The sequence below is a fragment of the Eublepharis macularius genome, chromosome 11 (assembly GCF_028583425.1).
Source record: "Eublepharis macularius isolate TG4126 chromosome 11, MPM_Emac_v1.0, whole genome shotgun sequence".
NCBI classification, from domain to species: domain Eukaryota; kingdom Metazoa; phylum Chordata; class Lepidosauria; order Squamata; family Eublepharidae; genus Eublepharis; species Eublepharis macularius.
This window is the reverse complement of record NC_072800.1, coordinates 10376947-10401766: the sequence shown is the minus strand read 5'-3', so window position 1 is coordinate 10401766 and position 24820 is coordinate 10376947. Positions and strand designations below refer to the sequence as shown.

General features: G+C 47.1%; 1 protein-coding gene across 1 annotated transcript in view; it reads right to left on the bottom strand.

Moving 5' to 3' along the window:
- Positions 1-24820, bottom strand: part of EPB41L4B (erythrocyte membrane protein band 4.1 like 4B) — a 193043-nt gene that overhangs the window by 58678 nt on the left and 109545 nt on the right. The window contains exons 19-20 of the mRNA XM_054991038.1: positions 17983-18044; positions 10789-10893 (exon numbers count right to left, since the gene is read on the bottom strand). Coding sequence (XP_054847013.1) covers positions 10789-10893; positions 17983-18044 — 167 coding nt within the window. The remainder of the gene's footprint in view (positions 1-10788; positions 10894-17982; positions 18045-24820) is intronic.

Sequence of the window (24820 nt, the reverse complement as noted above, 5' to 3'; positions counted from 1 at the left end):
AGAAAGCACAATGACTGTGTATTAATTAGGTACTTTATTAATGCAAAAGGACAGATTTTGGTTCCTGACCCAGTTAATCTTTATTTTGTAACAAGCCTGCTGATATTCTCTTTTCCCCCTTCAGACTCAGCAGGGATAAGTTGGCTTTCTCTTGCAATATTGCTAGGCAAATCTGTTTCTGTACTTATTTGTATGGAAGTGGAATTTTCTCCCATAGCTTGCCAACTCAGCAAGGATTCTCAGCCATTTGGAAATCACAGCGGCAGGTTGGAACTGTAATCCCCTTTCATAAGCACTGTGACTTCGCAAGCTGGTGGCAGGTTGGAACATCAGAAACTTTCCCCATTGACTTTTAAAAATAAAATCCCCTTCATTTGGACTAATTTAAGAACAACATTTTTTTAAAAAAATGGATGCATCCACAGTACATGGCTTGATCGTATTCATGCTTGCACACTCAGTAGGCTATAATGAAGATTAAATGACATGTGTGCTCATGTTTGAGTGGGGGATCTGGATTTTTATACATATCTGAACCTGTGTGTGTTCTACAGGCTTATACTAGCATGTAGAAAAAATTGTATGGGTTCTTTGATTCCTGGTGGTGTCTGGATACAAACTGAGATTCTTTTCCTTCCATGTACTTGAATCCACCAATCTTTAAATGAATCAAGATATGCTGCATTTCCTATCAATCCACTATTTGCAAATGTATTTGAAACCTTAGTCCCTCTCCCAACTTCTATTTGAAATCAACAAGATTCTGAATTAAAACTTGGTCTCATGTGGTTGTGATACAGTTGAGAAGGGAAACACAACATGGTGTCATGCATGTGGGCAGGAACAAAGAAGAACTAGAGATTCCAGGACCCCGGTGGGATGAGGGATCCCCTGCTCCCACCCTCCGCTTCCCACCACCACTCACCTAGCTAGCAGGGGGGAAATGCACAGGAACAGGCCTCCCAGGTGTACTCCCAGGACAACGCGACGACATCACTTCCCACGAGTGACATCATTGCGCCACTCCGAGAGCACTTCTGTGCTTTGCAGTGGGACAATTTGAGCCCCAAACGAAGCAAAGACAAGGCGAGTAGTGGGCCCCCTCCCACTGGGAGGGCAGGAGGATCTGGCAACCCTAAGGAGAACACTTGCTGGACCTGACCAAGCAGATCATGGAGGAAGTTTTTGCACCCCACAAAAAGAGCTTGCCTAGCCTGTTGGCTGAACATGTCAAAAGAAAATTTAGAGACCTGGAATAAAGTAGCCTTGGAGAGGGGCAAGAAACAAAGAAGTAACACAATTATATGGTCCTGTGTAGATTAGAAGTCATCTAACCCATATCAATAGACATTATGTGTTGAGGCCCAGGTGCAGAAGAATGGTGAGAACATCCAACTTCACAAAAGCAAAGACAAAATTCAAAGATTGCTTAAGGGGCAAAAGATATTCATATGTAGAGAATCACCATTTTAAAATAAACTTTAAGATTAAATGTAGCAAGAATGAAATAGCAATTTTATGTATTTCAAGTATAAGTAAGTTTATATGGTGTTTGAAGTTATAAGATAGTTAGTCAAGAATGTGTCCCCTTATCCCATGGGACAGCTAGCTATTGTTAGGAGATGATTTTTAAAACCTATAAATACAGGAAGCTGAATTGATTGGGAGCTTCTTCTAAGGAGGGGCTCCTAGCTTGTGACATGCTTATATTTGGGTAAGATACTCTTATGGACTTTTGTAATTTTAGGGGTGTGCGCTTCGGGTGTCCAATTCAGATAAAATATCTGAATCGGACCCTATTTGTAAAGATTCGGGACTCCCGAATAGGAGCCAGCATGATGGCTCACGCGGCAGTGGAGGACACCGAAAAGGGCCTTCCTGCCCCTCAAATGGCAGCCATGGCTGTCAGTTGAGGGGGGGAAGGGCCCTTTTTGGTGTCCTCCGCTGTCCTGCAGGCCCAAAGGGCAGCGGAGGATGCCAAAAATGCCCTTTCTGCCCCTCAAATGGCAGCCATGGCTGCCATTTGAGGGGTGGAAAGGGCATTTTTGGCCTTCTCCGCTGCCGCATGGGCCTGCAGAGCAGCAGATGAGGCCTCTACCACCCCAGCATCAGAGTTAAGGTAAGTGGGGGCTGTCATGTCTGTACAACCATGCCATCAAAATGACTGGAGCCCTACATCCATGTCATTGTTCTAAGTGGCGAACCATTGCTAATGCTGTGTCTTGATTTCTTTTTGCAAATGCTCTAAACCATCACTTTGGTTTCTCAAGCAGCCTGAGAACACAGCTGTCTTATCTCTTTCCTTTGAAGCTCACAGAAGTGACCTTGCACTGTCTGAAATGTTACAGTTTACTCTTATGCCTTTTGTTCTGTCTATAAACTCTAGAAGAAATTCCTAGACCCTTTCCCGCACAAACCTGTGGTCTAAGTGGGAGGGGGGGAAATGATTGAGTATTTAGAGCTGTACTTTCTTCAAGTTTCTATTCCTATCAAGGAAGCGTGTACTGCTTAGATACTTTCTTGCCTCTGAGTAATTCTGTGGACATATATATGGAAATGATTGGATTTCTGAATAAAACCATTTAACCAAGAGACTGTACTTCTTGTTGCAATGGTACAGGGATCTGTCTGCCATATCCTGTCCTCCATACCCTGACAGGGGCTGGGGCTGGGGTGGGAGCTGGGGCTATGGGGGTGGGATTTGGGCTGTTTAAAGGGCCCTGCCACTTGCAAGCAGCAGATCCCTTTAAACTATCAGCTGGCAGGTGGCGGGGGGCTCCCCACCACCACCTGCCAGCTGATAGTTTAAAGGAACCTGCCCCTTAAACCGGCAGGGGGGGGTGAGGGGTGGGGGTGGGGGTGCTGGGAAAACCCAGCCCCCTGAATCACTTTGGAGTGCTCCGAATATTTATGGAGCATTCCAAAGCGATTCAAACACCTGAATCCGAAGCGGCTTTGGGTGTTTTCAAATGTTTTTCCTGCTTCGGATAAACCCAAAGCAAGAAACCTGAATATTTTCGGGATGCACGCCCCTAATTGCTATCCTTTAATTATCTATGGAACAGTGATAGGTGGTACAATTTTCTGTTGCATTAGTCAATTTTAAAAATGCAAAATAGTTATGCATTAATAAAAGATTAAAATGGAAGCAGAGTACCACAAGAAATCTTTTTAACAAGTACCTCTTGCTAGGAAGTAAATGACCTGATGTAGGAAAGCTAACTGGATGCCGAGGGCTATTTCAATATGGCCTGAGAAAAGTCATACAGAATGATGGTTTCTTTTTCCTTTGCTTACAACAATCGTATCTGTCTAAAGGAATAAGAACTAAATGTGTGCAGTTATATTTCATTTTAAAAGTTGTATTTGCTTTTTTGCAGTGATCATTTGTAATGATTAGATGACAATCTTTTGGCAACCTTCAGAAAAGGGGGCTTTGATGCCATTTCCCCCCTGAAATAGTAGGGAAGAAAGTTACGTGGACTTCTCTCTCAGCAAAAGACATCAATCCCCATTCTCATTTTATTTCAGCTTTTAAGCCAATGGACCTCTCTAAAGTTAGACAACAAAGCAATGTGAAACACTCACATTGCTACCTTCCCGCCAGGCTACAGCCCAGCAGTCCCATATGTTAAATTGGTTGTCTTCCATTAATTCTAAAGCATTCCTGTCTAGGTAATAAAGGGACCATTCAAGAATCAATGAAGGCAAATTAATGGATTAATGTGACAACATAGATGCATATGATAAAACAGAGGATAAAACGGAGGCATAGAAGTGGTGCTGGAAAGAAGTTGATTCATTGTAGTATTCGAATACAATACACCGGGAATATATTTCATTTTCAGTACAGGTGAGAACTATTTTTGCATAGCCCACCAAGTTTTCTCCCATTACTATCAAACCAAAGCAACATTTCCTATTCTTCTGAAGTGGCCTGAATGTTTAGATTTGAGAACTGAATTGATTCTTCCTCTGTTTAAGTAGGACTTTACCTTTCTAGAAGTTAAGTCTTCTTGGCTATTAAGCGATGAAATAAGTAAGTAAACAAGGAACTTTGTGTGTCCAAATTTTTGGCAGCTATAGTAAAATCAGGTTGTAATTTAGGCAGTAAACTCTAGGTTTCCTTATTAGTATTTGATGGCTTGCTGTTTATGACTTATATTGTGAAAACAGTAATTAAGAAGAAGAACATTTTCTGTCTGTTTCAAGAACTATCTTTCTGTACATCTAGGGGACAGGTAGGGTTACTTACCAGTCCCCCGGTGGGAGTGAGGGATTCTTCCCAGGAGTGGTGTCGTCATCACACCACCCAGCAAGCGCTCCTGCACTTCGCGGTGAGCACGCTTCTGCAGCTGTGTGATGACATAACCCGGAAGTGATGTCATCACACAGGTACAGGAGAGAAGGCGAGTGCCGGGTCCCTGCCCTCCCACCAGGAGGGTAAGGGGACCCGGCAACCCTAGAGACTGAATGGATTTGTGCATCTGTTCTCTGTGTACCATACAGTGTTCTCATTAATATTCCTAATTCTTGAGTCCACGATCCTGGAAGGGAACCATTATTTTTTGCTCTTTCCCCTGCTGCAGAGTGTTCTTATATCCAAATATTTTGCACCAGGGGAAGATCTTCAGGACACTGTCCATTGTGGTGCCACCAACTACCATTAGTATTCTAATATATCTAGTAAAGTTTCCTAGAAACCATACACTGTTACACAGCTGTTTTGACACCATTTTCTCTCAAGTGTAGACAGAGAATGTAGAAGCTTTATTGAAAGCTCTTCCTACTATCATACTCCTTTCAGCTGCTTTCAGGATTGTTCCCTTAGGCTTACATTGTCCCATGAAGCTCCTTACACTGATTCTTGGGCCATCATAGTCAGTCTTGTCTACTCGGACTGGCCGAGCCTGTCCAGGGTCTCAGGCGGAGGTCTTTCACATCCTCTACTGTATGATCAGGGCTTTTTTTCAGCTGGAACACGGTGGAATGGAGTTCCGGAACCTCTTGAAAATGGTCACATGGATGGTGTGACTGTGTGGCGTGGAGGGCCATCTCAACTCCCCTCTGTCTGGAGATCAGGGGGCGGGGCCACCAGCCATGTGACCAGTTTCTCCGAGGGCAACCCACTGCGATCCACCACCTCTTCTCCCAGAAAAAAAGCCCTGCGTATGATCCTTTTAACCAGAGATGAACCTGGGGGACATCTTGCATAATGAGCAGATGATCTGCCACTGAGCCACAGACCCTTCTTGAATTTTTGCATAAGTCAAGAAAACAGAGTTGCGCTTACTGTAACTACTGTTCATTGACGTCTTCTGTGCAGACACACATGGGACTGCGCCTGCGCAGGCCTACTGACCGGATTTTTCTTTTCTAGCTAACGTCCACTAGGGGGCGCACGTCCGATCCAATGCGCATGCGCGGCCGTTTCCCGCCCGAGCGACATTGGGCGACGTCGCCCCCTTTCCCCTCAGTTTCTCCTTTGCCGCCGAATGTCTTCACATCACCTGGAAGAACACAGCGGGGTAGGAGGGAGGGTTGTGTGTCTGCACAGAAGATGTCAATGAACAGTAGTTACGGTAAGCGCAACTCTGTTTTCACTGTCCGTCTTCTGTGCAGCCCCACATGGGAGACTCACAAGCCACTTACCCAGGAGGCGGGCATGTGTTCTCACCGAAAAAGAGATTGCAGTACTCGTTGACCAACAGCAGCCTCTCTCCTTTCCCACACATCTAGTGCGTAATGTTTAGCGAACGTGTCAGAAGACGACCACGTTGCAGCCCTGCAGATGTCTTGCAAGGGCACACCCCTAAGGAAGGCCACAGAGGCAGCTAGCGCTCTGGTGGAATGAGCTTTTACTTCCAAAGGGCAAGGTAACTGAGCATGCGAGTAGCAGGCCCTAACAGTCTGAGTAACCCAGCGAGAAATTGACTGGGCCGTAGCTGCCTTTCCCTTCCTGGGCCCATAATAGCACACAAACAGTTGTTTGGCACTCCTAAACTGCGATGTACGTTGGAGGTAAAATAAAATAGCCCTCCTCACATCCAAGGAATGTAAGGCCCTTTCAGAGCTATCGGAAGGGTCAGGAAAAAAGATAGGCAGGACAATGTCCTGTGAGGTGTGAAACTGAGTGGACACTTTGGGTCTAAAACGAAGGTCAGGTCTCAGAACCACTTTATTTTGATGGACCTTCAAAAAGGGAGGGTCCCACCTCAGGGCAGCCAGCTCGCTAACCCTACGGGCCGATGTAATGGCGATCAAGAAGGCCACTTTACAGAATAACCATTTTAAATCACAGGTAGCCAGTGGTTCGAAGGGTGTCTCTACGGGCATTCAGCAAAATCTCAGCTACCCTGTCAGACATCCCTTCCGCCCCTGAATGTGCCAAGCAGTGAGGTTAAGTTTGGGTAGGTCGTGATACCAAACCCCTTTGTCGGACAGAAGGTCCGGGTTCAGTGTGAACCGATAATATAACCCCTGTGAAAGCTGCATGACATGTTGGAACCACGCTTGTCTGGGCCAGAAGGGTGCTACTAGAATTAAGTGAGGCGCATCCCCCTGGATCTTGCTGACGACCCGAGACAGCAGTGGGAACGGAGGGAAAGCATAAAACAGGCGCCCTGTCCAGCGTATTTGGAACGCGTCCCCTAGGGAATGGCGACCCAGCCCTCCCCTGGAGCAGAACAGTGGGGCCTTCTTGTTGGCTTCTGACACAAAGAGGTCTACGTCTGGAAACCCCCAGTCCAAAAAGATGGAGTTCAGGTAGTTGTCTGCTACGGTCCATTCGTAGCTGTCGAATTGCATCCGACTCAGTTTGTCTGCGATGACATTGGTGGTGCCAGGAATATGGACCGCATGGATGGATATGCCCTTGTCCACGGCCCACTCCCAAATCCGAACGGCCTCTTCGCAAAGGGCCTTGGAAGTAGTGCCCCCTTGCTTGTTCAGGTAGAACATCGTGGTGCAATTGTCCGTGAGCACCTGAACGGGCTTCTGCTGCAGCGTGTCTGCGAAAGCGATAAGGGCATAACGGACTGCTCTCAATTCTAGCAGGTTAATGTGATCATCCCTCTCCTGGTCAGACCAGACCCCATGTGCCCTAAGGGCACCACACTGGGCTCCCCATCCTATCGTGGAAGCATCAGTCGAGATTGTGATCTCGGTTTGAATGGATCCAAACGCAACACCCCCAAGGAGGTTAGCCTCATCAAGCCACCATCGTAAGGACCGGATAATCCCCCTGGGGATGGAATACCGCTTATTCTGGGACTCATGTTCAAAATCATGGACCGAGAGGAACCACAGCTGGAGAGGTCGCATGTGCAACCGGGCCATAGGGGTGACAGCTGTAGAAGAGGCCATGAGGCCCAGTAGCCTCTGGATAGCCATTACGGATTGGAACCTGCATTTAGAAAAAAGGTTCACCATCCTGCCAATCTTTAAGGCACGCTCCCTCGGCAGAAAACCTCTGTTTAAGTCACCATCCAGTTCCATACCGATAAACAGTATTCTCCTGGACGGGGTAAGGTTAGACTTGCGAAGGTTAACCAAAAATCCTAATCTGGAGCAGGTGAGCATTACCGTATGAATCTGGGCCAGGAGGGCATCAGCAGAGGGTGCTGCTAGAAGCCAATCGTCAAGGTAGGGATAGATGGTACAACCCTGTTCCCTCAAATAAGCCACTACAACAGCCATACATTTAGAAAAAACTCGTGGGGCTGTTGAGAGACCAAAGGGAAGCACCTGGTAATGGTAGGCTTTATTGTTACATAGAAACCTAAGGTACTTCCTATGATCAGGATGGATGGCAATATGGAAATATGCGTCCTTGAGGTCCAGGACAGCGAACCACATGTCCTCGGGAATTAACTGGAGGACAGTGTTCAAGGTAAGCATCCTGAACCGCTTGACGAGAACGAATTTATTCAGTTCCCGAAGCCTAAAATGGGTCGTACCCCTCCATCCTTTTTGTCTACCAGGAACATCCTGGAGTAAAAACCTAAGAGGGGGTCCTGAGGGAGCACCTCCTTCACAGCCCCCTTCTCCAGTAGCGTTACAACCTCAGCCTGTAAGTTATCAGAAGAGGATTGCACTGAGTGGTCAGGAAGAGACAACACCGGGTAAACGTCAAACTGAATTTTATAACCAACTTGAACGATTTTAAGAACCCAACTATCAGATGTAATTTCTGCCCATGCAGAGGCAAACTGAACCAATCTGTTTCCAAACACGACAGATTGTTCGAATTCTAGTCAGAACTGCTTTGGTTGAGTTGCTGACTCTTTGGCATCTTGGGCTTGTTGACCGCGACGAGGGCGGTAGCTAGGCCTCCGGCGCTGAAAGGAACTTGCAGGCAGCTGGAATTGCCTGTAGGACCCATAACGCGGATACGGCTGGTATCGCTGTTGTCGTGCACGATAGCCCTGTGAAGAGCAATACTGGAAACGATTCTCAGTGGATGGCCTGGTCGGGAGAATGCCGTAGGAACGGGCTGTCAGCCGATCTTTGCGCTTCTGCGACAGGTATTCATCTGTCTTAGACGAAAACAGGGATGGACCCTCAAAGGGCAGATTTTCCACTTTGTTTCGTGTCTCGACGGGCAGTGCAGTCGTGCGGAGCCACGAATGTCTGCGGAGCACGATGGATGAAGCTAATGCTCTCGCAGAGGTGTCAACGGTATCGTGACCAGCATTTATTTGTTGCCGAGACAGACGCAGGGCCTCATCCAGGACCACCTTAGCCAACACCCTCTGGTCTGCAGGGAGTTTTTCCATAAAGGCCGCCATGCGGTTCCAGAGGAAAATTTGATAAGCTCCCATGATGGCTGAATAGTTGGAAATTTTCAGCGTCAGGGCTGCAGACGAATATAATTTCTTGCCCAAGGAATCCAATTTTCTGCTCTCCTTATCAATGGGCACAACATAAGACCCTTGGCGCTGACGGGTCTGCATTTCCTCAGTAATGAGGGAAGAAGGAGGTGGATGTGCAAAGAGGTATGCACAAACGTCATCCCGTGTCTTGTACAGAGCCTCCAGCTTGTGGGATGTCGGGTACACAGAGGCTGGTTTCTCACAGATGTCGTGAATGATTTCCACCAAGCCTTCGGTGAATGGGAAAGCGATAGTTGGAGGGTTCCCCGACTGGACATATTGCAGAATTTTATATTTCGGCTTAGGATCTACAGCTGATATCTCGATGTCCAAAGAACGGGCCATTCGGACCATCTGCTCAGAGTAGAGTCGGTAGTCCTCAGAGGGCGATACCCGACCGGTCCCAATGATGATGTCATCCGGTGACGGGTCAGATGGAGGGCTGGGGCTCGGACCCTGGTAGGGTTCCATATGTTGGTAAGGCGAGACACGCCTGGGAGAGCCATAGTGGGAGAACTCACTCCGAGTGTCACCCCAATACTCCCTGCCAAATGATGGAGAGCTGGCATACAGGGAACCCTCTCTGTCATAGCCACTCCGAGGAAGGTGGTAAGGCCAGTCCTCCCTGTCCGCATAATCACCCGCATGCCACTTCTGGGCTACCGGAGGTGAAGCGTCGGGCAGGTCACCATCGTCATCAGTGGAGTGGTGCAACGGAGGCGACAGATGCGGCGATGGAGTCAAAGGCCTCTCCCAGAGGACCTCATCTGTTTGGACCGAAGCCGATTGACTGTGCTTCGACTTTTTCTTTGACTTTTTGTTGCCTTTGGCGGCTGATGCCGGATCCGTGCTTCGGTTCCGGTCACTCGGAGCCGGTGAAGTGAGTAACGGATCCGATGCCTTCGGATCTGATCGGGCACCCGTCTTTGGAGCGAGGCTGGTGCGCGCCGATTCATCAAGTTTCGGAGCCGATGACGTCGGAGCTGATGTCGGATCCGACGGCTTGGGAACCGACCCAGCCGGGATGTTCGGTTCCGATGAAGTTCTCGGCACCTTCGGAGCCGGCGTGGCGGTCGGTTCCGATCTCGACGGGGACCTGGAATGGCGACGTTTCCGAGTCGGATCCGACTTCGGAGCCAAGTGCTTGCGACCCGACGTGGAACCCGTAGTCTCCCTCGGATCCGGGGTCGGGGGCCGGGCTTGTCGGGGCCTTTCAGGCGAGCGGGAACGCAAGGTTGAAGCGGTGCTTCGGACAGATCCCATCACAGGGGGGGGGGGTTTTCAGCCGTCCCACCAGCCGGTGGTGGCCCCCCCGGGGTACCAGGGGCCCCCGACACCCGCATAGCCCTTCTCCACAGCAGGGCGTTCAGCCTGTTCGCCCTCTCAGCCCTGGCCTTTGGGGTGAACCGCTGGCAGTGCTCACATTTTTCGACGATGTGCCCCTCTCCTAGGCACTCGAGACAAACGGAGTGACCATCCGTCCTTGTCATCTTCATCGAACAGGTAGAACAACGCTTAAACAGCGACTTTTCCGACATCTCTCAGCGAAAAAAATTTCCTCACAGAAGATCTCCACAAGCGGACAGCTAGGTCTTTACCGGTCGGCGGCAAAGAAGAAACTGGGGGGAAAGGGGGCGACGTCGCCCAATGTCGCTCGGGTGGGAAATGGCCACGCATGCGCATTGGATCGGACGTGCGCCCCCTAGTGGACGTTAGCTAGAAAAGAAAAATCCGGTCGGTAGGCCTGCGCAGGCGCAGTCCCATGTGGGGCTGCACAGAAGACAGACAGTGAACGTTTCAGACACGTAACTAACTGAAATAAACTATATTTCTTAGCACCACATAGAGTGCCATGCAATATTCTGGAAAGCATAACAGGAACAGTACATGGCGGCCAGTGTAGAAATGTACTCACAAGCTGTACTGCCTTGTCAGTTTTCGCACCCGAGACACTTTAACTTCCTGCTTGTCCTGCACGCTGTTTGTCTGTGCTGCCTCTGGCCGTAAAGGAGCTGGACTCCTAAAAACAACAGCAAGTACAAAAATTAGGATTGCCAACAGATTAAAGAATGTATTGTTTATCAATCATGCCTTGTTCATCAATCAATCAATTGATCAGTCAGTCAATCAATTTACTGCATTTATACCCTGCTTTTCTCCTAAAGGGGACCAAAAGAGACTTATACATTGTTCACCTCTCCTCCACTTTATACTCACAGCAACTCTGTAAGGTCGGGTAAGTTTAGTGTGTGTGATCAGACCAAGGTCACGCAGCAAGTTTCCATAGTAGAGCGCAGATTCAAACACGGGTCTCCAGATCCTGGTCTGACACTCTAATCAGTGCACTACATGGTAGTATAATGTAATTATTGAATTTCATTTAAATAAATGTGCATGTTTTACTATGTGGTGGTGGAGAGTGCCCTCAAGTCATAGCTGACTTATGGTGACCCCTGGTGAGGTTTTCATGGCAAGAGACTAACAGAGGTGGTTTGCCATCGCCTGTCTGTGCAATCCTGGTCTTTGCTGGAGGTCTCCCATCCAATTGCTAACCAAGGCTGACCCTGCTTAGCTTCTGACAAGATCAAGCTCACCTGGGCAAGCCGAGTCAGGGTATATCTTACTATAAATTCGCATATTTTACTTTATTTATGGTTTGCCTTTCTCACTGACACTCAAGGCAGATTAAACCTCAATATGGGTGCTTGTTTGACCTATCCTACAATCTATTAAACAAAAGCTGTTCTTCACTCCTTTTTAGGAGGACACTTTTAAATAATATATTTCATTCTCTGTTAAAGTAACATTCTAGAAACAAAATAGCTTCATAAAATTAAATGCCCTTATTTTTCAGTTGCACCATCAAAAATTAACTTCTATTTAATCTCTAAAATTAACCTCTGTGTTCAACAAAGTTAATAATCTAGGATGAAGTTTACACACGCAAGCCGCATGCATGCAGAAGGTTTGATTCTGTGATTTGTTCCACCAACGGAGGTGCTTTAAAGATCCTTCAGCTGATAGAAAGCTACACAAGTAGAACAAGTCTGTGAGATCTGACACTGATTCCTTATAGCTATTCAAACCAATAGCTATAGATTGAAGTTCACCATGAGTTTGTCTAATCAGTTCATTTGCTATCGTCACCCCGAGGTGAGGGAGCGGTTTGGGTGGGAAATCACGAGGCTGAAGCTTATTCCAGTCTCACTTTGGGGAGAATTCTGGGAACAAATTATTAGCTTAGGATCAGTAACTTGAGACTGTCTCCCTCCCTCTCTCTGAAAATTTTGAAACAATTTCTGCATACAAGAACTACATAAATTAGATCAACATTTCGTCCATATTACAGAAGCTGGAGGACATATCTTGTTCCATATATAAAATGCAAATTGCTGGTCTGAGTGGCGTTAAATTTGCCTCTGACCATTCAGGGAAGAGAGGAAGGGTTTAACCCTTCAGCCTGCACTCAGTTTCAACAGGGCGCCCCCTTTTGGATAGTGAAATGGAGAGTCTCTCTACACGAGACATCTAACACATGAAGAACACGAGTTGGGAGATGCAATGGTAGCCGGGAAGGGTAGTTTAAAAAGACAGAGCTGGCAGCAGGGCAAAGGCTTTGCTATACACTGGAGCTGTGTGAAGGGGTGTGAAACGTCAGAAGGGAAACTTCAGTCCATTATAACCTCTCCAGGTCCAAGCTCAGCTCTGGAAGGCAGCTCCAGCCCATTTCAAGGTTTAGACTGGAGAGGTGAAATTGGGAGGTAAATATGAAATTAATAAGCCCTCTAAGGAGCGATCTCTGCCGGCTCTGTCTTTTAAAACTATGCTTCCTGGCTCACATTGCATCTCCCTACAGTTAACGAACACATGCCACGGCGTCTCGTGTAGAGAGACTCTGAGCGGGAGTTGAAAGTCTGCCTCCCCTCCCTTCTCCGCAGGGCCCTGAGGATGCTATTTGCTTTTGATGGACTGAGAGAGTCTTATGGTCTTCACCTTTGAGTGCTGAGAGAGGGCGGGTTGCCTTAGGCCACTGACAGTGCAGTCCTAAACCCACTGACCTCAATGGTCTTCGAAGGCCATTTAGGATTCCTCTGTTAGTCAATCTGCCATGGAAGGGGGGCTCTCTGGTTCACAGCTGAATCTCAGCCAGTACGTGCCAATCACTCTCATAGACAGGCTTGGAAGCCAGAGAATCCCATCAGGCATTTTACTTTTTGTATCGGAGTGCATTTTTAAAACAAAGAGAAAATACTAATGCTTGTTCAAAACCTTCAGAAATCATTGTGATGTATTCTTCTGAAAATCTATATAAAACAACATTTACTTCCATAGTTTCTTCCTGAAAGAGAAAGAACTTGTAATTACTTTGGCTCACGAACAGCCAGAAGTAATTACAAGTTGTCTCTTTGAAAATTTGATATTCATTTTTTCCTCATCAGTAGTAATTGAAATGTTATGAATAATGTTTGACATATTGCCAGCCTCTGGCTGATCCATTCAACTTCTTAAAAAACCTTACAAATGCAAAATGTTACTTTTGTAAAAGTACAAATTTACAGAAAAAAAGTTTTCTGGTAAATTTGTTGATTATATTTATTTATTTGATTTATACACCTCCTTTCTCCTCAGTGGCAACTCAAGGTGGCTTACATCCTCCACCTCTCCTCCATTTTGTCCCTACAACAACCCTGTGAGGTAAGGTAGACGGGCCCAAGAACACCCAGCAAAGTTCCGTGACAGAGCAGGGATTTGAACCTGGGTCTTCTGTCCTAGTCTGATGCTATTAACCATTACACCACGCTACCATGCAATGGTCCCCTCCCTCACTGTAGTAGAAACATTCAGGTAGTTGTCCTATGTGGATTATACGAAAATGCGTCATTTCCCATCCTGGTAGGAATGACAACACTGAAAGTGTGTTGGCATATTTCTGCCCTGCAATATGCTAACCACAGAAGCTTGAAGTTGGAGATAACACAACATTTACCAAAAATCAAAAGTCCAGAGGGACACACTTCTAGGAAACTGTGGTCACTTCTGACACCAGCTAATATTTTCTTTTACAGCCAAACCCAGAAATGGAGTTGGGATGACTGAAAAAAATCTGGGATGATTCTATAGTGTACAGTAAACTTTTAAAAAAAGGCCTCAGCCAAGCTCCTGCCCTGCTTCTAGTCCTGTGACTTTAATATTTTCTAGATCCAGAGGAGTTAGCTGTGTTAGTCTGTAGTTGCAAAATAGTAAGATGCATCTGACGAAGAGAGCTGTGGTTCTCGAAAGCTTATGCTACAATAAAGTTGGTTAGTCTTAAAGGTGCTACTGGACTTTTTAATATTTTCTAGTGGCTCTGCCATGAGCCCCTCTGAACCACTCAGTGACCCTGACTCAAAATCTTCAGGGGAGGAGCCCAAGATCAGTGACCATGGTGGACCAGAGGGGCCGAGGAGCATTGCAGGGTCACCTGTGCACATCCTGTCGGAGCCTCCGAGGGGAACCTCACCACTAGCCCTTGAGACCGTCCCCAGGCCTCTGCCAGGCAGGATTCACATATGGTCCTGTAGTCCTCCAGGACCCTCTCCCGGTCTGCAGGAAGGCTGGAGGCAGAAGGCCACCCCGAGGTGAAGCACCAGATTGGCTGCGTGCAACCCTAGGATAGGGCGGGAGCAGTGCCTGGGGAGGGGGGCCTTGCAGGATCCTCAGGAACTCCAGCACCTGCAGTAAGCAGTCGGCCTGGCCTCCACCATTTTAATAGCCATTTTTAATATGGCTGCTTGTGATATTAAAAGTCACCAGGCCCCTGGATTTAAAATGGTCACCGTATTGCCACCAGAGAGCCTCCAACAGTTGCTGAGTCCCACCTGGGAGATCCAGGTATGTATGGAATGCCGCACAGGAATGCGGAGTGATTGAGAGGTGATTGGATTTACAGTTCCTCCAGCTCCAAAGGAATCCAGTGCAACAAAGGTCTCGCAGAGTCATCCTCACTTAACACATTGCTTTCCCTCCTTCTGTGATGAGATCTCCTATCAATGATTGAGGAGCTAATCAAATGACATTCATAAGTTTGAACAGTCGTTCCTGGGAAAGTACAGATCCCACCTAAATTCATCAACTTAGCTCGGGTGGACTTCATTAACAAACTATCTCTTTTGTACAGCACTAGAACAAGTTTTGCATTTGCTTTCACATGCCCCGGCAGCTACCAATCAAGGCAATCAAATTCTTTGTCAAACCCAGGAACTGACTGATGTAGTCTTTGTTCTAATGGCTGGGAGGGCTCTCCCACCTCAGGATACATTTTACCCTATAAGAACCAGGGTTTCCCCCCCCCCCTTCAAACTGTGCATGCTTCCTGGCTGCTCCCTTAGGGTCACTTCCCTAAGCCTCTCTCTCTTCATGCACGCTTATTGGAGCCGAAGCTCCCTTGGCCGAGGACGCTGGACGTTTGAAGCTCTCCCTCCATGGACTGGATCCCCTCTTCAGGATAGGAAGATATACTTGCTCCCTCTCTCTATTCCCAATTTCTGGCTAAGCTTCCTAGGACTCTCTGTGTGTATAATTATTTTACCCCCCCCCCGTAATTGCAAGTGAATGTGCATGCCATTTTGTTCTTAATAAAAGTTATTGTTTGACTTTAAGAACCAGCCTCGTTTGCTATTTTGGGGAGGGGCCTGGTAGAACTTGGTGATAGATCCCTGCGGTTACCGGCCTCTTGCACAGCTGCCTTCCTTGCTTGCTAATTCCCCCACAAATCATTTTATCGCAAGGAGGCCAGTTCCGGTAACACGGCCAGCAGTGTAGCTGGGGCAATCCCCTCCCAGCCTACTTAAGCTGAGACGTGGAAACGCAGTCTTTGCTGGATCAGTGAGTTTGCGAGATCACAATCTTGAGTGCTAGATCCAGCTCCAGGCACTGATCAGTGAACACCTGCAGGGTAAGTCCTGGCTCACAAGGAGGCCCACAGACCAACACATTTGAGACCAGCACTAGGAGTGTGCGACTTGAATCCAGAAAGTGGGTAAAAAGGCCAAATTTAGCCTTTCTGGTTACATCCAGCTTTCCCAGATCAAATTAGAGAATCCTGGATCTGATCTAGGAACCTGAATTAAGAATCCGGGATAAATTCAGGTTAATCTGGGTAAACATGGCTTCATCTACTGGCTGGCTGGTTCCCAGGCTTCTCCCACATTTTTTTTTCCGGGAGGGGAGGTGGAGGAGGGGAAAGGAGTGAGGCAGAGGCAGGGGGCTGCGTTCTCCCACTGGCTCTGGGTTCTGCCTGGCTTCTGTGAGTGACCCTAATTCTGTTGGACTAAGTTGCACTAGTGTCCCTTGCTTCATTTTGGTTTGGGTAGATGGAGTGTGATTCTCTGGTGTGATGATAGTCCTCTCACTTCGCTCGGTTTATAACTCTCCTTGCAGGACTATCTCAGCTTTCAGCAGGCTCCAGATCAGTCCTGCAGCCAGGGTCAGACTGGGAAGTGAAAGTGGCTTTCACTGAACACCCCCAGTGATGCTACAGGCCAGTGCTGTAGAGATCAGTGGTGCCAACAACAACGGGTACTGGTCACCCATTGCTTCCTCCCACAAACTGAGGGCAGTATGGGAGGAGGCAACTGGTGAGCTGACACCAATCCGTGTTGGCTCTGAAGTATCCAAGCCAAGTGGTCCTGTGGCACTGGCAGGGTTGCTGCCACGTGACTCTGCTTGTTCCTGGCTCCCAGTGGCCTTATAAAGGCTGTGGCCAACCAGGGAATTTCCCTGTAAATTAAACGGCCAGTCCGCCCTGCCTGCAGCAGTGATCCAGGCAATTGGCTCCCCGAAAGAAGTCCTTCTAATTATCCCAGTTTTTGCTCAAGTTCCCACAGTGCACTGCCCTAAAGGCTGGCTTTGGACTTCCACCGCATGCTCCACTTTCGTTCCTGCCTTCCTGTCCAGCTCTGCAATCCACCTTCATTGAGAGCGCAAGCCTATCTCAGCCCGGCTCCCGTGGCCCTGGGCCTTCTTGCTTCTGTGTAAACATGTTTGATTATATTTGTATCGAAACATGGCACATTACTGCCCTTTAAAAAGAAGACACATGGATGTCCTTTCTTTCTGAGGATTCGTTTTAAAAAAGAACAGAGCGAAATCAGCCCTAACACTATGCCTGTACGAGCGATTAGTATCAGAATCAGAACTACCTGGAGAGACAACCGAAGTGAAGGTCATCCGAGGCTGGACTACCGGATGCAAATGTAATTGCTGAGGGGGAGGGAGTATCTCAAGGCCACACCGACCCACTATCAGCACAACAACGTCCATCAAAGCAATTAGCCAAAAGGAGGCTACTCTGCTCATCAAGAGAACTGCCATTTCTGTTTTGGTTCTGGGGGTTCTGAACTAATTCCATCCCATTACTGATTTTTTTTCCTGGTTGGGCCAGTGCCAGCTCAGATCGGATCCATTTGGCTTTTTTCACCTTCGTGAGTTTCAGCTCGCCAAGGTGGGCGTTAGCCACGCATGCGCAGATGCAAGGTGTTCTTTTCAAGGGGGTGGGGAGGGGGGAAACGAGGCTTCGAGGCGCCTCTTTGCGCACTTAAAGGCATTACAGTTGCTCAGGACACCACTCTCCCTCCAGATCACTGATGGATTTCTCCACTGAAGCATCACCCAGCCTACTGTTGGTCTCTTTAATGTAAATCCCACTCTTCCTTTGGGGAAGAATTGTGGCCTGTGTGTAAGGTTGCCAACTCTGGGTCAAGAAATCCCTGGAGGTTTGGCATCAGAGCCTGGGGAAGGAGCTCAGCAGGCATTCTTATCAGTCAGGGCTTTGGACAAGGCAGGTGCAGCACACGTTTCTCTGGCTGGCTACATCCGTCTCCCCCAAAGATCACGTGAAGGACCAGCCCCTTCCCCCTTCATACGCTTCTAAGTGCCTCAGAGCGGAAGACCCCTCTCCCTCTCAGGACTTTGGGATTTGAGGGGAGATCAAGGGGAGGATTTTTGTGCCGAGGGTCCAGAGCTACTGATGAATGGATCTGGGAGCCCCCAGCAGATACACTATGCATTCCTTTAATGTGTGAACACTTTCTGTTAAGAATCTCAGTTCTACAAACAAGAAGTAACAGACCTTACATTAGGATCCTTGGAAGTCTTGGTAGGATTTACCAGTGAGATTTCCTCTTTTCCAACCTGTTGAAACAATAGCTGTGATTTAGAATTGCGCCGAGTTAAACAGACCTCCCATCCATATACTGTTATACATTTTTAAATGGCATGATTTTTTTTTAGAGAAGTCTAACATTGCTACAATTGAACAAAATCTGAATCCAGTAGCACTTTAAAGACCAACAAAATTTTCCAGGGTATGAGATTTCATGAGTCAAAGCTCACTTCATCAGATACAAATGAGAAAGAAGATCCATCAGCCCTTATATCCAGGTCAAAAATTAGGAGGGGTGTTTCAGAGAAGGGCTGGTTATAGTCAAAAAGCAGAGGCATAATGCAAAATGTATTTAGCTGGATTAGATCAATGAGACACACATGCTGGTGGGAAACATGGAAAAATTGCATCTGGCTCTTCTTTTTAACATGACTCATATTCTGACCAGGATATAAGGGTTAATGGATATTCATTCTTCTTTGTATCTGATGAAGTGAGGTTTGACTTATAGCTTGGAAAATTATATGGGTCTTTAAGGTGCTACTGGACTTGAGTTTTGTTCTATTACTACAGACTACCTTCTGGAAACAGTTACAGTAATCTCCTGTACTTTGCTCAGCACTTAGAATTATCTGAAAACAATTGCCAGAGACGACAATTCACAAAATGCTGGTATGGCATGGAGTTCAGAGATTACTGGCATGGGTAGTATATGTATTTTATTTATTTATTTACTTCACATATATGTGCTGCTTTTCTCCCCAATGGGAACCAGAAGGGGCTTCCATCATTCTCTTCTTCTCCATTTTATCCTCACAACTACCCTGTGAGGTAGGCTAGGCTGAAAGCAAGCTTCCATGGCAGCATGGTGATTTGAACCTAGGTCTCCCAGATCCTAGTTGAACACTCTAACCTCTACACCATGCTGGCAAGAACAGTAGCAATAACACCAATAGTCAATAATAGCAAAAGGTCCACTTAGAATCACTTTGGTATGTACAGAGATCCAGAGGAGTTAGCCGTGTTAGTCTGTTGTAGCAAAATAGTAAAGAGTCCAGTAGCACCTTTAAGACTAACCAACTTTATTGTAGCATAAGCTTTTGAGAACCACAGCTCTCTTCGTCAGATGCATCATCAGCTTTCGAGAACCACAGCTCTCTTCGTCAGATGCATCATCAGCTGATGATGCATTTGACCAAGAGAGCTGTGGCTCTCGAAAGCTTATGCTACAATCAAGTTGGTTATTCTTAAAGGTGCTACTGGACTCTTTACTATTTTGGTTTGTATGACTCCTCACCCAGCCACTATATACACAATGCAACATATTTCTACTTCTTATCTCTGATTCTGTTCATAGAAACAACTCACACCTGTGTGAACATTTCAGGAACAGACAAGTGTGGAGAACCGAGTCTCTCCAGTGCAGGCTGTTGGTGTCACTGCTGTGGTTCGTCCAGTCCAGGTGGCCGGAAAGAGAGCCTTGGGGCAGACTCGCACAAGACGCACCTTTCCACAATTGGTCTGGTTTCATCACCCTCAGCTGCAGCGAAATCTTTTCACATGAGGCAGATCCCCCTGCACCACTGATCCACCCTTCCACTTAGCAATGGTAGTCAAAGATGATCAGTCTGTTCCTTGCCCCATGCCTGGGCTTGTCCCATTAATAAGCTTTTAACCTTTTCAGATTTAAACAAACTGAATTCAATTTGACTGTTTTGCACAAAGGAAGCTGCTGATGTAATGACGGTAGCGGTGGGAGTTGAGGACATAATGAAGACATAACAACATCATCCTGTTTAATTGAAAAAAGGATGAGTGCTGCAGAGTTAGATTTATTGCTCATCCAAGTAGGTGACTAATAGCAAAGGCGACAGAGAGCAAAAAAACCGGGGTAGGCGGGAGGGAGGACGCAGCTTCAACTTCACCACCATGTCACTGCTCTTCATGAGTCTCCTACGGTGAGATAAGCAGACTCATGGGAGTATTTTTAAAATATGCGCAAGTTACTGCTAAGAAACCATCCAATACACATCCTCACATGGGATGCACATGAATGATCACTTCTGATGAAGTATCAGTCATCACTCGTTTTAAAGGTTGAGACATATAAATGAATATTGTTTACTTAAAGTATGTCTCTTCCACTTTCCCCCAAAAGGCAAGAATTCTGACAGACATGGGAAGTTCATTCATAGCTCTTGCTTCAGTAACGGGTTCCCAATAGGATTTTACTGTGGGCACACAGTGCACAAGATTTGGGTGTCATTCAGACGCCCTGAAGTCAGAATGCCAAACCGTGGATTTCAGGTGTAAGAATATGCAAAGGGCTCTGATTAGGGAGGCCAGGTCTCCCAAGACATCAGGTGACCTCCTAGGCATCTCGTGCATTGTCCACTGGCACCTCAAAGGACCACAGGAGCAAAATGAGGGGGAAATGGGGGGACACACCGGGGGCAAGCCAACATAGGACATCACTTCCAGCAAAAAACAAGTGATGTCATGATGTCAGTATTGGTGCTCCAGGATTTGCCAAAAACTCTATGGTTAAAGCACAGAATTTTGGTGAATCATAGAGTGACATCCCCAACATCATGATGTCACTTCTGGTTTTCCACCAGAAGAGATGTTGCGTACCAGCATGCCTGTTCCTGCCTCTCACATCCTTCCGGGCATCTGCTCCCCACTCCCATCTCTCACATAGTGGATTCTTATTTCCTGGTTTTTGCTAACCTAAGTGATGAGCATTTTAATAGCTGTCGTTTGTTTCACTGTTGATGTTGAGAAGTTTGTCCTATTAGAGGGACCATAGTCTGCTTCTGGGCAGACTAGATCCCTTCATACTGAAAGGGAAAAAGCAGAATAGGAGAGGGAAAGATGGATTATTATTGTATGAACTGTATTTTATATATGTTTTAATGTATTTTTAACTGTTGTTACTCCGGTCTGAGCCTGCTATGGGGAGAGCGGATTAAAATCAAATAAATGAAATGAATGAAATGAGATGTTGGAGAAAGTAGAGCAGGAGCTCCAAGGACAGAAGAGTAAAACCCGCCGTTAAGAACCCTGCCTTGTGTCACCTCCATGCCTGCACTAAGAGCTCGCCATGATGCCCAAAGCAGGCTCTGCCGGGGACTTGGCAGAGCCTTCCTGTGACCTGAGTTTGGGAAGCAGGTGTAGCCCTGTAAATGAAACGAGCAGCTTAAGATTCAGGTGGAATTCTGCATGCATTCCCCTCTGTGAGATCCTGCCCAGGGGGCCCCTGGACATAAGGCCACAGCTCTGGCTTGGGAAATGCCTGGAGAATTGGGAGCAAGCCCGGGAAGGGAGCCCAGCAGGGACGTGATGCCATAAAGCCTCCTCTCCGGAGGGGCCAGTTTCCGCAAGGGAACTGAACTCTGTAGACTGCAGATCAGTTGTGATTAAGGTTGACAATTTCAGGTTGGGAAATGCCTGCAGAGCGGGAGTGGGACACAAAGCCCTCGAAAGAAGCCGTTTTCTCCAGGGAACCAGATTTCTAGAAATCAGTTGTAATTTCAGTAGATGTCCTTCTCCAGAATATATGGTTTTGTAATGTTCGCCCATCCATTTTAAATAGTCATTTGCATGATTTTTTCCTTTGATATTGAATCAAGGGATTGAATTAATATCAATGGTTAATGAGAAGTTTGTGCATTACTAATTTTGGAGTATCGTAGGTATTTTGTCTGGCTCCTGCTGAGAGCTACAGCACAGCTGACTCTATGGGCTGTTGACTCCACCATTTGCTTTGTTCCACATGAGTAAACAGACATTACTCATACAGAGATGGAAAAACAAAAACAGATTGCAAGCGGAGAATCTAGCTGAGGAAGGCAAAACTGGTCGCCTGCATAACATCACACACATCCCTGTGCCAAGTTGCAGCATCCTTGCAGCCTCCTTACGTTATCCCAGAGACGTTGTCTCTCTCTACACAAGGCCTCTGACACATAAAGAACACGTGTCAGGAGATGCAATGTTAGCCGGGAAGGACAGTTTAAAAAGACAGAGCCAATGGCAGGGCTATACACTGGAGCCATGTGAAGGGGCTGTGAAATGTCAGAAGGGAAACCTCAGCCCATTATAACCTCTCCAGGTTCAAGCCCTGCACTGGATGGCAGCTCCAGCCCATTTCCATTCCTTGCTGCCCTCTGGTGCAATCCCACACAGTTTTAGACTGGAGAGGTGAAATTGACAGAGCCTTTCCAGAGCCGAAGATGAAATTAACAAACCCTCTGAGGAGCAATCTCCACTGGCTCTGTCTTTTAAAACTATGCTTTGTGGCTAACATTGCATCTCCCTACACTTGACAAACATGAGCCAAAGCGTCTTGTGTACAGAGACTCAGAGTGTGTGCCATTTGCGCAGCCCTGCCCCTTTTAATGACCACATCTCAGGACTACTCACTCCAGACTGCACAAAGGGGGAGCAGATGTGAAGAGGAGGAGGCACCAGATGAACCCCACACTTCTCCTTCCATAGCCACGTTGGGCCAAAGTGACCAGGAGAAGGGCCTCCACCCCACCTTTCACAAGTATTTCATGGAATCACAGAGTTGGAAGGGGCCACACAGACCTTCTAGTCCAACCCCCTGCCCAATGCAGGATGAGCCTAAAGCATCCCTGACAAATATTCATCCAGCCTCTTCTTGAAAACTGCCAGTGAGGGGGAGCTCACCACCTCCCTAGGCAGCTGGTTCCACCTTTGTACTACTCTGACCGTGAAAAAGTTTTTCCTAATATCCAGCTGGTACCTTTGTGCATGTCATTTAAGCCCATTGCTTCGATTCCTATCCTCTGCTGCCAACTGGAACAGCTCCTTGCCCTCCTCCAAATGACAGCCTCTCAAATATTTAAAGAGAGCAATCATGCCCCCCCCTCAATCTCCTTTTCTCCAAACTAAACATTCCCAAGGCCCTCAGCCTTTCTTCGTAGGGCTCAGTCTCCAGACCCCGGATCATTCTCGTCGCTCTCTTCTGCACCCTCTCGATTTTGTCCACATCCTTTTTGTAGTGAGGCCTCCAGAACTGCACACAATACTCCAGGTGTGGCCTGACCAAGGTAGTATAGAGAGGGACTATGACCTCCTGCGATTGTGACGCAATGGCCCTTTTGATACAACCCAAGACTGAGTTTGTCTTTTTTGCCACCGCATCACACTGACTGCTGATATTTAGTTTACAGTCCACTCTTACCCCAAGATCTCTTTCGCATACCAGAAGTGTATCCCCCATCCTGTATTTGTGCTTCCCATTTTTGTGGCCCAGATGTAATACTGTGCACTTATCTATGTTGAACTGCATCCTGTTCACAACCACCCACTTCTCCAGAGTATTCAGGTCTTGTTGAATTTTAACTCTGTCTTCTTGAGTGTTTGCCACTCCTCCCAATTTGAGATCATCAGCAAATTTAATGAGTAGCCTGTTTACCCCTTCATCCAGATCATTGATAAAAATATTGAAAAGTACTGGGCCCAAAACCGAGCCCTGTGAAGGAAACCACAACATCGACAACGTAAAATTATATAGGTCATATACATGAAGATGCCATACTGAATCAGATGATTGATTCATCAAAGTCAGGCTGTCTACTCAGTGGATCTCCAGGTTCTTGGGTCTTTCACCCCACCTTCAACATGATCCTGGGGATGCCAGGCAGTGAACCCAGGACCTTCTACATGTCAAGCAGATGCGTCCTACCACTGAGCCACAGTCCCTCCACAAACATAATCCATTGGGATTCTTTAGCACAAGCCTCACTCAAGGAGTTGCTGCCTGACAGCTGTGGTCGAATGACTGAAAGCAAGCAAACTGAAACTGAACCCAGACAGGACAGAAGTGATGCTGGTTGGGAAGGCAGAGATCTTAAAGGACATTGTGTTCCCCAACTTTGGTGGGATTCTACTGGATCCAGCACTGCTGCCAGAGAAGCAAGTGAATGCAACTGCAAAAAACACTTTCTTCCAACTCAGTCTAGCCCTGAAGATGCCCCTCTACCTTGACATGGCAGATCTGGCCATCTGGATCCACATCACTCTAACAGCGAGACTAGACTGTTGTACAACACTCTACATTTGTCTCCTGTCAAAGTCAATTCAGAGACTCCAGTTGGTTTAGAACACCACAGCTTAGAGCCAAACTACAAGTGACGCCTTACACAGGTTGGACAGCTTGGCTCTCCATTACAGCTGCAAGACCAGGACGCCTACATTTCCCATCAAAACTTGAGGGAAGCCGACTAGTGTCCAACCTGTGTAAGGCGTCACTTGTAGTTTGGCTCCCAGTTATACCAGGAACTAGGCTGAGCATGCACACTACTCCCATTCTGCAAACACTCCTCTGGCTGCCCATCAATTACCAGACTTGGTACAAAGTTTTGGCTATCACATACAAAGCCATTCATGGCCTTGGCCACTTGTATCTGCAGAAATGCTCCACCACAACAACTTTGATCATCAGAACAGGCTCTTTTGTAGGTGCCAACCTGCAGTCATGCTAAAGGAACACCTGCCCATACACACACACGTGCTCGGTGGTAGTGCCCGCCTTATGGAATGGCCTGCCTGAGGAGTTCAGGAAAGCTCCCACTCTCCTGGCATTCCACAAACTAGGCAAAACTGGATTATTCAGGAGGGCATTTTCACTCAGGCAACAGGGCTCTGCAGTAAGAAATGGCTCAGAGAGAGCCTTTGGTAAAGGGACGGGGACTGTCGACTATCCTACTGTACTGTTCATTAAATGGCCTAGCTGTTGACCTTATTTTTTTCTGGTTATAGATTTATTTATTAA